We start from the raw sequence: 14,039 nt of genomic DNA on the forward strand, positions 1-14,039 counted from the left end.
CAAATCATGCTGTGCCCACAGGCAGTTTGTGTTTTGCATAAACAATTCAGTTAATCAAATCATTCTGTGCCCACAGGCAGTTTGTGTTTTGCATAAACAATTCAGTTAATCAAATCATGCTGTGCCCACAGGCAGTTTGTGTTTTGCATAAACAATTCAATTAATTAAATCATGCTGTGCCCACAGGCAGTTTGTGTTTTGCATAAACAATTCAGTTAATCAAATCATTCTGTGCCCACAGGCAGTTTGTGTTTTGCATAAACAATTCAGTTAATCAAATCATTCTGTGCCCACAGGCAGTTTGTGTTTTGCATAAACAATTCAATTAATCAAATCATGCTGTGCCACCAGGTCAAAAACGCCCTTAATGTACAAATTAGTGCTGTAGAATTTCATGTCAGTAAATCCAATCCGATAAATATTTAGCTATAATTCTAGATAAGAATCTCAATAATATAGAGTAAAAATTATAAAAATTACGAATTAAATATTAAACTTTTTCTCTGTGAATTAAAATATAAGAAGTAAAAATGTACCTGTACCTACGATTAAAAATAAGAATGTTTTCCTTAAGGAAAGAAAATGAATATAAGACGTGTTATATTACGATCGTCTTTTATTCTTTATATAATCATGTTTTCGATTAATAATAAACAGAAAATAAAACCTTCGATTAAATTTTAAATATATTTTCTATGATTAATGAATGCCTAAATAGAATTTTTATTGCATTGCCAATGAGAAAAATATATTTATTTATTTATGTTATAACCTCGACTAAATAGATGAGACAGGGACTAGCAAACTGTCCAGTTACTCTATCGATAGGTATACTTCGCACACTTCACAGATAATAATTAACATAATTATAATAATTTAAAATGGTAGCATTCATTTTAGAAGACTCTTTGTTAGCTGCGAGTTTTATCTGTTGGATTTTAAAGGTGAAAGAATCGAAATCAAACCTTAAATTTTCAAAGATCCTTTCGAGATTTTAAACTGAGGGATTACATTGTATCTGTATTAAATTATTGATGTCTAAGAATTTGAGTATCGAGAATATAAATTAGAAACTATCTCAAGCATTTTTCTAGGTTCTTAAATATTAATAGTTATAATTATAATTATAAAAAAGTATATTTTGACTTACATTTATTGGATTTGTTTCGGAAATAATACATTGGCTAAACGAGCATAAACATTCTCCCAGTTTGCAGTTCAACGAGAAAACTAGAGAGACAAAAGAGAAATTTTTACCTAACGAAGATATAATTTAAATAAGTAAATATTCGATTGCTAGAGTAAGCTAAAATATGAAATAATATATTTATTAAGATATAATAAAATGAAAGAATATTTGTTTAATTCAAAATTATTATTAAAGCTAGAAAAATTAGTTTAATTTATCTATTATAAGGAAACTCGAAAATCGACACTGCAATGATTTCACGTCCGATAAAAGTTATGAGATTTGAATAATTATTTATCATTCGACCGGACAAGTGAACAAACATCGTAATAAATTGTAAACAAAATTAATTCAAATTATTACAAGAATATTTTATTGTCTAAAAGTTTATAAGTTATTAGGCATTTCTCGGCATACTCAGGTTCAGTTGTTCGACTCTAATACAAAATCGAACACGTTCAAAATTAAACTAAATTAGAACATACATTTTAAATTTAAACAAATAGAACAAGTATAACACCAAATAATAAATAAGAAAATCCAAATAAAACACAAATGTAAATGAAAATAAAATACGGTGACTGGCCGTAAACATTAAGGAAAAATTCTTTATCCTTTAACGCATATATCTATTGAGCCTCTGTATAAGCATTATTATGTGTGTTACTTTTTACCATGTACTTCCATGATGACGGTAACCCCGTCGCATCTTTATAATTTAAACATCTGCCAGACAAACCCGCTCTGTAAATTTCGCATTTCTCCGTTATGGATGACAACGTTGGCGAGTGTACTTTTGCAAGAATTTTGGCATCCTCCCATTGCACAACAGAACCATCGGCTTGCGCAATCCTGGATAACGCTGTTGAACACTTGTTTTTTGCGACATCATACTGGTGCTCTTTAATCCTCACTCTAAGATTTCTATTGGTGACCCCTACGTAGTCCTTATCAATTCCCAATTGCTCATTTTTGTATGGAATCGCATAAACTCCTGCCTGCTCTCTATCGCCAATTCTTTCTTTGTCATTTCTAATCAACCTATATACTGTGGGGGCCCTTTTACATAATATACTGGCGTTTTTGTGTCTCGATATTTGCTTCATAATAGGGAAGAGACATTTATTATAGGTAAACTTTGTGAAGTTACCCCCAGCTTCAGGTTTCTTCTTAGAGTTGCTCTTAGGCTTTACGTATGCTGTTATTAAACGCTCTATAGACCTTGTTTCAAACCCTAACTCCTTTGCCACCATTTTTATTCTACCCAGCTCATCCATCGTGTCCATTATATTCGAGCAATACAAAAATGCTCTTCTGATTAGGGCCCTAAATGCGGATAATTTATAAACGGTTGGGTCATTAGAATTTGCCGGAATATACATCGGATCATGTGTGGGTTTGATGTACACCTTCGTGTACAAAGTTCCATTCCTAAACTCAATGCCAACATCCAAGAAGTGTAGTTGCTTGCTACTAATTTGCTCAAGGTTAAGTTTTAAGCCATGCTGGTTAGAGTTCATTTGGTCTAAGAATCGTTGAATCATTGCATCATTATTCCAAATAATTAGAACGTCGCCTCTACATCGTTGTTCCTTTCCTAAAAGGGGCCCACATCACCTGCCCAGGCGTACCTAGGTTGTTTGGGTTCGCAAAGATACATAAAAGCGGTAAAGAGGTCAGACCGGTAGTAGAGAAATGTAAAGGACCAACCTACATTCTGGAGAAACGTATGCATAGGCATTTAACACCATTAATTGAAGACTACCAATTCGTCACAAAAGACGCTTTTAGTTTAGTTAAAAACCTGCATGATATATCGTTAATGGACAAAGAAATTGGGACTGTTATGGATTTCGAGAGTATGTTTCCATCAATAAATCTTACCTCATGTTTTGAAGAGTTAATGAACCTGTTATGTGAGTTGCACCCAAAAGCATACGAACACAAAAAAGATTTAGAGACAATGGTCGATCTGATATGCTTTCAGTCATTTTTCAGTTTCCAAGGTAAAGTTTACAAGCAGTTAAGAGGGGTCCCTATGGGCAGCCCGATGTCTGGCCTGCTCTGTGAGTTGGTGGTAAGAAGAATGGAACGCATGACGATTTTCAACTATAATGAATACATAATCATGTACAAAAGATATGTAGACGACGTTCTAATTATTTGGAATAATGATGCAATGATTCAACGATTCTTAGACCAAATGAACTCTAACCAGCATGGCTTAAAACTTAACCTTGAGCAAATTAGTAGCAAGCAACTACACTTCTTGGATGTTGGCATTGAGTTTAGGAATGGAACTTTGTACACGAAGGTGTACATCAAACCCACACATGATCCGATGTATATTCCGGCAAATTCTAATGACCCAACCGTTTATAAATTATCCGCATTTAGGGCCCTAATCAGAAGAGCATTTTTGTATTGCTCGAATATAATGGACACGATGGATGAGCTGGGTAGAATAAAAATGGTGGCAAAGGAGTTAGGGTTTGAAACAAGGTCTATAGAGCGTTTAATAACAGCATACGTAAAGCCTAAGAGCAACTCTAAGAAGAAACCTGAAGCTGGGGGTAACTTCACAAAGTTTACCTATAATAAATGTCTCTTCCCTATTATGAAGCAAATATCGAGACACAAAAACGCCAGTATATTATGTAAAAGGGCCCCCACAGTATATAGGTTGATTAGAAATGACAAAGAAAGAATTGGCGATAGAGAGCAGGCAGGAGTTTATGCGATTCCATACAAAAATGAGCAATTGGGAATTGATAAGGACTACGTAGGGGTCACCAATAGAAATCTTAGAGTGAGGATTAAAGAGCACCAGTATGATGTCGCAAAAAACAAGTGTTCAACAGCGTTATCCAGGATTGCGCAAGCCGATGGTTCTGTTGTGCAATGGGAGGATGCCAAAATTCTTGCAAAAGTACACTCGCCAACGTTGTCATCCATAACGGAGAAATGCGAAATTTACAGAGCGGGTTTGTCTGGCAGATGTTTAAATTATAAAGATGCGACGGGGTTACCGTCATCATGGAAGTACATGGTAAAAAGTAACACACATAATAATGCTTATACAGAGGCTCAATAGATATATGCGTTAAAGGATAAAGAATTTTTCCTTAATGTTTACGGCCAGTCACCGTATTTTATTTTCATTTACATTTGTGTTTTATTTGGATTTTCTTATTTATTATTTGGTGTTATACTTGTTCTATTTGTTTAAATTTAAAATGTATGTTCTAATTTAGTTTAATTTTGAACGTGTTCGATTTTGTATTAGAGTCGAACAACTGTAACCTGAGGATGGCCCATAAAGTGGGCCGAAAACGATATCAGAAATTATTATTAAAGCTAGAAAAATTAGTTTAATGTTATCTATTATAAGGAAACTCGAAGATCGACACTGCAATGATTTCACGTCCGATAAAAGTTATGAGATTTGAATAATTATTTATCATTCGACCGGACAAGTGAACAAACATCGTAATAAATTGTAAACAAAATTAATTCAAATTATTACAAGAATATTTTATTGTCTAAAAGTTTATAAGTTACTAGCTGACCCGGCCACGCGTTGTTGTGGCTCAAAATGTATGTATTTATAAATGTATAACACTTCCCCCGTGGGGGGAATTTCAAAAAATCCCTTCTTAGTGTACATTCTCTTGACGTACCCTATTAAAACGCAATCAAAAACGCGTCTAAAATAGTATAATAAAAGCCGAGTTCTTCACAGTAAGCCTTAATCCCGTCACTTTTCCCGCTGGGGAATATCGAAAAATCCCTTTTTAGTGTATATTCTGTTGACGTAACCTATTAAAAAGCAATTAAAAACGCAAAAAACCGCACGTAAAATAGTATAATAGAAGCCGAGTTCTTCACGGTAAGCCTTAATCCCGTCCATCTCCCCCCACTGGGGGGAATTTCGACATGTATATTATATAAAAACACGTGCGTATTCGAATGCAACGTTGTGTCAAAATTTCAAAGGAATCGGTAGGAACAAACGAACGTTATATTTTATTTATATAGATAGGTAGAAAATGATCTGCTTCAGTCCATTTTCACAGAAAAGCAAACTTAGGTCGTCGGAAGTTAGCGCCATCTGTTGGACATAAAAGCCTTAATCCATATATAAATATATTTTTGAAAGGGGGAAATGGTGTAGGGGTATGAAAAATAGATAGTAGCCGATTCTCAGACCGACTAGAAGTTATGAGATTTGAATAATTATGGTATCATTCGACCGGACAAGTGAACAAACTTCGTAGGAGTAAATTGTAAACAAAATTAATTCAAATTATGACACGAGATATTTTATTGTCTAAAAGTTTATAAGTTATTAGATTGTATTTCCTTCGGAATTAGCACAAGGTTGCTGTTGAGAACAAATCACACAAGAACACTCTTTTTTGATAGAAAAGGTAGGTTTATTTTCCATTTAATTTAATGTATTAAATTATATTTAAGTATAATTCAATACATTCTGTAATTTCTTACATAATTTTTTCCGATATATTTAATAAAATAGAACTGAAGAGGGGCATTAAGCCCGAAATGCGTAATGAAAATAAACCTATTTTTTCCATCAAGAAGAGATTTCCTGTGATTTGTTCTCAACAGCAACCTTGTGTTAATTCCGAAGGAAATGCAATTAATTGAGAGAACAGTATGTTAACGAAGTTATTCTTCTGTCAGGGCAAAAAAAAACAATTTCCTGAGGCCCCAAATCAATCTATTGTAAGAAAATATTTCAGCTAAAAATTTCCCTAGTCCCCCTAATTCAAATTTTCCGGGCCTCATGAAGCTCTAATGCTCCACTGAGTTATGTAGATGTTAGTGATTGCAATAAGAGTGTACAGCAATATACTCTTATCGTAAAAAAAATGAAATTAGAGGAAGGAGTGGGTTATCCAAGTTTTAAGATAGAGCATCCTCTTCGTAAGTGATTCGCCATGATTGGCCACGTGACTTAGGATTGTCGCTTTTGTAGGGTGCCAACTTGGGGCACCGCGTAGCGATGGATGGGCAACGTGTAAGCAATGACTGGCTATTTATCGCCAGCTTTGTAAACGATTTTTTTTCAAATCTGGAGATTTTTCTTCTCCAGATTTGTTATAAATTTATTTCAGATGTGATCGAAGTTTTTCAAAAAAAAAAAAAATGTCATTGTAATTAGGCCAAAGTAAATTAGACAATTACAACTGCTTATGGCCCAGATCTGAAAGATGCCCTTAAATCGATTGATAAACGTTTATGCCATATAATTCAATTAACTTACCTTGGAATAAGTAACTACATCCTTAATCTTGTAAAAATTTTATTTTAATTAATAAAACACTTCGTAACAATACGATAAAATAATTATCTTAAAAATACAGTTTGACAACTATAAATTACATATATTTTCTTGATTTTAGTGTAAAAATGAAAATTCCCATTTACGCTAGTTTAGTATGTGTAAGCTATTGCGTGTATTACTTTGATGTACTATTATTAAGGCAACTTTCCAGTAAGCATTTCATGTTTTGCATGATAAGTAGGCTATAATGCAAGAATGATTCGAGTGCCAATTTTAGCTCTCGATCAACCGGTTGAATATTTCAGAACAGATTAAAAATTATTATATTATAATTATGTAAAGTTGTGTAAACCAGACTGTGTTAGTATGTTATTTAATGTTATATGTTGTTAATATAAATTAAATGAGTTTTATACAATATTGCATGTCGATTAATTGAAACACTTCTCGAACACTTATTGTTACTTTCTTGTGTGTTTTGTATATATTAAATAACACGGTAAAGTATGAAGTGGTGTCTAATTTGACCCTCCAGACCTCTTGAACCCATAAAAGTAAAAAAAAAAAAAAAAAAAAAAGAAAACATGAGGAAAAATTCAGTGCTTATATGTGTGTGTGTTGACGCCTATTTCATTTAATATTGAAGATGAGGTAAAGATTAAATTAAGAAAAGACACTTGATATGGTAACTTGTGTACATACCCTAAGGGCATTGATTCTATTAAATTTTCGTGGTTAAAGTTCCAGCAGGTGGAGAGATAAAAGGAGGTGTGGTGTGACATATCTGGAGTGGGGTCGGACTTTAAAAATTTTACTCAATATTGGTACTTAATGTTTTCTAAAATTCGTCTCTACCCTCAAAATTAAGTCTTTTGCCTATTTACAATAATAATAATAATATAATAATATGAAAGTCATTTATTAAATAAAATGTCCTAACAGCCGGAAAAGTTATGCAACTGGTTGCTGGAATTATTTTATTGGTTAAGTTTTTGTAGTGAATATAATGTGTAATAATAAGTAATCTTCTAATTAAAGAAATGATTTTATCAGAATTCATAGAGTGATTATTATATTCAAAACCTACAACTTTTAAATATAAATTAAATGATTGCGGCACACTTTATACATTGACCGCAAGTGAAATTATCTTTCGAATGACCTTAATTATGAATTACTTAAACCGATATAGTTATTGTAACTTACTCAATAAATTTCGAGAACAACAACAAAGTATCCTCTCAGTGCGAGAAGTGGTAAAATTGAGGTCAGTCGTACCTAACTCATAAGTAAATCTGTGTTATATTACATTAATTTTAAACGTTTCAAATATTTTATTTGTGTGTTATTTCTTTTTCGTTATCATTTATTGCATTATTTCAATTTCTTCCGTTGTCATCCTTTATTATGTGGCAATGAAAAGGGAAAGACTTCACTAGCTTATCGATTCTCAATCTTTTGGACTCGTGGCACACTTTTATAATCAGGAGAAGATCACACTTTATTAATTATGCTAATAGGTTAATTACAACTGGCCGGTGTTGTAGTGGAATCAGCGTCGTAACTAGTCTTTTATGCGCCCGGTGCGAGCTTCTGTAACTACGCCCCAAAACTACGATATAAAACTTGGTCCAGGTCATTTCTACGCCCCCAGGATCTGCGCCCTGTGCCCAGGCACCGCTGGCACCGCCCTAGTTACGGCACTGGGTGGAATGGTTTTCAGTCAAAGTGGATGAACAAAATCGTACTTCCAAAACACACACATTCATACATATAAAAAAGCCCCAATTTTTTATTTTTATTTTTATTTCTCGACGTTTCCAGATCCCTGACTGCAAACATGTAAAAATCTTGAGAGGTCTTCTTTGACAGATAGCCATGTATAACAGTCGGAAAGTAAAAGTACAGTAGGCCTATATGTCCGCTTTTACTTTCTGTTAAGCTTGTGTAATAACTTCCAATGGTGCAATCTGATGTTATTTAACTAACAACAGTGGCGTGCCGTCATTGGAAGCTGTGGAAGCGCCGCTTCCCTTGTATTTTCTAAAATATAAATACACATTGCGCGATTATTTTTATATTTGAACGTACTTTGAATTACTTAAAATTAATATTTTATTATAACCGCATTATGTATTTAATTACAGATTTCATATATGAAATCTGTAATAAAATACATAATGAGGTTATAATAATAATAAAATATATGTGAAAAACAACGATAAGATGGCTATTGTATATTCGAATCTAAATTCGTGTACGCATATTCCCAATGGAAGCGCTGTATTGTCGAATACGGGACAGCTTCCAGACGAAAATATTTAAATGGTGTAAACTGTAAAGCAGCCAATTTACAGGCATTGGCGCACGCGTTTTACACAGCACCAACCTTTGGCGGTTTAGCCGGTGGATGCTCCACACCATAACGCTTCCAACGATTCTATGCCTTAGCCACTGGTAGGGAGCTATCTAAGTGAATTGTTTTAAGATTTAAAAAGTAAAGAATATTCAATGTTATTTTTATGTATGTTTCTTTGCAAAGTTATATTTAATTATAATTATATTGACGGATTTTCAGACAAAATCTTTAGAATTTTCATCACTTTTAGATGTTAATTTTAAATATTATGAAAAACAATTTTTACAAGCGTGTTTTAATTCTTTAAATTAAGTAAATTTTATGAGAAATTTTTTGATTTATCTAAATTACGTAGCGAATCTCAATATTTATATTCGTGTCTGGACTATATTGACAAGTAACTCTTAGACATAAAAAGTATTATAATTAATGACGATCCGAACAAAGACGTTCTAAAAGAATCATATGATTTAATATCATTAATTTTTACGGTATCATCTACCAGTGGGTCTGTTGAGCGCAGTTTTTCGACCACGAAGCAAATTCATACATTGGCCAGGAAGCAAATTTATACATTGGTCGGAGGAAAATTTGTCATCGCTAGCGTTGCTTTCCATAGAAAAACAGCTTTTTGATACGTTGATGGAGTCGACGACCAGCGACTTTTATGATAAAGTAATTAACGACGGAAAAAAATCGCCTAATAGAGTTAGTTTATAAAAAATTAAAAAAAAAGCTTTTCTATCATTGTTTGTATCTTATCAATTTGTATTATGTATGTATTATTTGTATTTTAGAACTAAAATACATAAATTGTAGTCAGAAACCCATTGTTTATATCAAACTGCGACGCAGAAATTATAAATCGCGGAAGGAAGTTGTCCTATGATCGGTGGAAGATCGAATTCATCTTCGATTTTGACCTTACTGGCGCTCCAGGTAGGAGTCGCGTTACGCTTAGTAACGAGGGACCAGCCACTCGGGAAGCGTAATCGAGGGAGAACGATCAATCAAAATGGACGAAAGAAAGAACGGAGATTGATATAATCTCCGACAATCGAGGACACCTGGCACTCGGTTAACGTTCCGAATAACCAAAATGCCGTGTGTCAACGCGCAAAAAAAGCAGTTTCTCGTCTATTGTGCCAACCCGTGCCACTTCGGACTTAGACCGGGTCTCCGACGCCAACGGACGAAGTCTCCCCGTGCCTTACAGACTTGTCAACGCCACTGTCCCGGGGCCACCTTCGATCGACCATCGAAGAACCACATCGACGCCCAGGACGTCCGAACGGCTGATTGTCCTAAAGCAAACTATTTTGTACATAGTGTATGTTTATTTTATGTTAGAATAAATAGTTTTTGTTAGATACTTGTCGTCTTTCTCTTCTCTGCCATCACGCACGTAACCATCAGTGACGCTCAATTAACTGATTGCCCCTGGAAGTCGGCTTCTTATAAAAACCAGCTTCCATATCATCAAATGTCACGGCACGCCACTGACTGACAACATTTATTTTGTAAATTTAAGCATGTTTGCACATTTAGTAATCCACTAAGAGAATCTGATCCTTGTGCAAAAGTTGATTTATAGAGCTCCACGACTAATAAAGCACTGCATACTTCTCTGTGATTCTTGATTTGTACAAACTTCTGAAATACAGTTCATAATACATAGAAGTTTTTTCTTTTTATTTTATTTCAAATTTTAATATTTGCTGTTTTAATTTTCAATTTATCTCGCGGGACGTCTGGAATGGCTTCGTGGTACAGTAATGTGCCACGGCACACCGGTTGAGAAGCACTGTACAGTACATATCTGTGAGGACCGGGTTTAACCCGGCCCAAAATCTTTTTTTTTTTTTTTTTGTTCAAACCCCCTCGTGGGAAATTCTAGAAAAGGTCGAAATTAAAAGGATGTTCAGCCTTCCGCCGCCGGAAAGCACTTCCTTTCTCTCCGGATCCAAACTCTTAGTCACGGAGATCGAATCATCAGCGATTTACCTTCTATCGCAATTGGTGATCGAAGATAACGTGACCTGTAGCATAAAAGGAGGGAAAAGGCTGATAACGGGGTCGCTGAAGGTCCGAATAAGACGCACGTCCCGTCTGATCCGAATAGAAAATCGAGGGCCGAAACCCGAGAACTCCGAAGCCCGCCGACGACGATCCGCACAACCGATCCTCCTGCCAACCTCAACGACCGAAGAACGACCGAAGAACGACCGATCCTCCTGCTTATCCATACGATTACTCCCACGATTACAGCCGATACATCCTAGGAAGAGGTATGACCCCGAAATTTGTAAACTCTCTCTCTCCCCCGCGGTTAGGAACCGGACGCGCTAGAGTAGAGCGATTCTCTGTATTTTGTTTGTCTGTCTAAATAAATCGTTGTTTGTTTTCACCATGGTTCCGTTTATTCGAATATCGCCTTAAACTTATCGACGAACCCACACGCTTCCTCCACTCGACCTGACAAATAATTACCCAATTCCGACAAGTCGGGATATCATTAAATTTTAGCCATCCGCGACAGTGGGGTGGGTCTTGCCGACCTGTTCGCCGAAAAAAAGGAGGTACGACTCCGTCCTACCTCCCGGCGTTCCCACATATCCTATCCTATATAACTACAGCTATTTATCTAACATACTGAATACATACAAAAATTGTAAAGTTTTAATTTCTTAATTGACACTTGGTATAGGGCCTATAGAATGGATGGACAATACAACATGCATTTATTTTTTGGGGTATTGAAGACTTATAGAAAAGTAATAAAAATAGTCAGTTAACCAAATTAATTTCACTCATAATGACTGGTACAATTGCAGGAAGAGTACCCAAATAATAGATAAAATGGAGGTTGATTCTCATCTTAGTTTCACTCTTAACACACGCATCAATGTAATATGCAATGTGCCATTCCTCCCAGCAACTGGTTTAATTTTACGAGTCATTTATCATTATGTTTAATAAGCGTGCAATTTTATACATATGTTTTAATTAATATTTTAAACATTTAGCAAGTTTTTTTGTGAAATAAAGAATAAAAAATAGCGTAACATTTATGATTTAACCTAGAATATTGAATAGTATTTAATACATAAACAACAGCATCGATTATAATAATAGATAACGCACTAAAAGTGTATATGATAATCTAATAATTATCGTTCGTTTCGTTTGTTTAATATATTAAAACTTAATTAATATAGAACTTATTAAGTACAATTTACCTGTAACGAGGGATAAAATCAAGATAATGGAAAGAAATAATAGTCTTGCCAGTTCCATTTGATACAGATACAAATAAAAACTTATAGAAAATTCTGAGCTAGAGTTTCCACTATTTAGTGACTGCTGTTGGCAAGTGAATAACTTGCCAACAGCAGTCACTAAATAGTGGAAATTCTAGTTGGCAACATTAAGTTTGCAATCAATCCTCTAAAAAAAATTCATTGTACAGTTTCCTATTAGTTATAATCTTGCTTGTCTTGTTTTACTTTTCCGGATGTTATAACGTAACACGAGAAAGTATTGTAATCGTATCAAATTTATTTTTTGACTTTTTTTGGATTTAGAGTCAAAAACGTCGAGATTTTTAAGTTATAAAGTTTCGGGTACGTGTATGCGACCGCGTGCGTGAGTGTATGTACGACTCGCATACATGTACCCGAAACTTTGTGTGAGTGCATGCGTGTGTTTGTATTTCGTTTAATATCTCGGGGTGAGTTAACGATTTAAAAACGAAATTTGGCATAGTAACAAATTTTTTAGAGTTACTCTATATGATCCTGCGGAAAATATAGGTTATGGTGAATGCCCCACGATTTCACTCCTTTGACACTTTGTGACAATTTAAATTTAAAGCATTATTGTCGTGTAAGTAAGCATTGCAATCCATCAATCACACCTCAAAGAATTAGAATCTTCAGAACTTACCGAAATTATTCTGTTGATTTGAAGTAAAGTAATCGAACTTTTAATCAGATTTAAATTTTAATATTTGATCTTACAATGCCGGGCAATTTGGTAGTATACATATAAACAAATAAGAATCGAAAATGCCACATGTAACCAATTAGAATTAACCAATCAAATATCCGTCTCTCAAATACATAAGGATTTAACACAGTCCGGTACTGTACATACAGGTTTTACTGTAATGTATAAACGTTCGATTGCTTGTATTGTGTCGCCATCTGTCCGTCGTGAATATAATGTTAACAACATTTATGGTCTACTGGCCCTCAGGGTTTACGTTTTAAAAATATATATTGTTTTGTCAAATTTTATTAATTAAAAAATAAAAAAAAATTCTTCCGTAATATATAGGGAAGACTAATTTTTAGCAAATGCTTTTGAGAACCCGAGCCTTATTACAAATGAGCTAATGACCCTCTATGATAGGACTTTTTTTTTATCTTGAAAACAATAGATGCAGTTTACCAATTCTAAGAAAATTTAAACTCCCAGTCTAATGGAATCATCAAATTTTTATATCAATATACTGTATTTTTACAGGTATAAGGTAGTTTTTCTATTTTAATTGATATTACTATCAATTGTAGCATTTTAAATATATATATTTTTTAAATTAAACACTGTATTTGCTCAATGAATATTTTGTTTTATGGTAATAAAAGAAAATCATTTATTCAAGTTTTCAGATTGATAATGGGGTAGGGGATCGGAGAGGCAGCCAAAAGGGTGATTGCTCACTGAAATCTTTTTATTGCTAATCATTTTTTAAAAACGAATAAGCTTATATTTTAATATTTTTATCTTTACTTTTTAATTTTGTTACATTTTTTACGCTGTAATTATGTTTATTTAATTACACGAATTAAAAATTGTCCACGAGATTTACTTCTTTTTCTTCCACTCTGTTGATATAAATGGAAAATGAATAATAATTTATCAGACAATTTTTCATATTTTTCTATATATACACACGGTTGAAAGATATTTATATAATGTCAAATATTTATTCTATAAGGGTTAAATCAGCAATTTAAAACAAATGATGACAAAATAACAATTCGATTGTTTTTACGTTATATCTGGTAAATACACTATATTTTCTTGCAATAGATCCATTTGCACTCCCTTTCTAGACTCATATAATTTTCTGTCAGGAAACCATTTGGCAGGTACAAAACAGAGGAATCCTTCCAAAA

General features: G+C 33.8%; 1 protein-coding gene across 1 annotated transcript in view; it reads right to left on the reverse strand.

Moving 5' to 3' along the window:
* The window catches only part of LOC136984648 (uncharacterized), a 30,200-nt gene extending 17,982 nt beyond the window's left edge, over nt 1–12,218 (reverse strand). The window contains exons 1-2 of the mRNA XM_067281716.1: nt 12,096–12,218; nt 1,151–1,230 (exon numbers count right to left, since the gene is read on the reverse strand). Coding sequence (XP_067137817.1) covers nt 1,151–1,230; nt 12,096–12,153 — 138 coding nt within the window. The 5' untranslated portion in view covers nt 12,154–12,218. The remainder of the gene's footprint in view (nt 1–1,150; nt 1,231–12,095) is intronic.
* Nucleotides 12,219–14,039: the final 1,821 nt, after the last annotated feature.

This window comes from Centruroides vittatus, unplaced genomic scaffold (genome assembly GCF_030686945.1).
Source record: "Centruroides vittatus isolate TY-2023 unplaced genomic scaffold, ASM3068694v2 contig_926, whole genome shotgun sequence".
Taxonomy (NCBI): Eukaryota; Metazoa; Arthropoda; class Arachnida; order Scorpiones; family Buthidae; genus Centruroides; species Centruroides vittatus.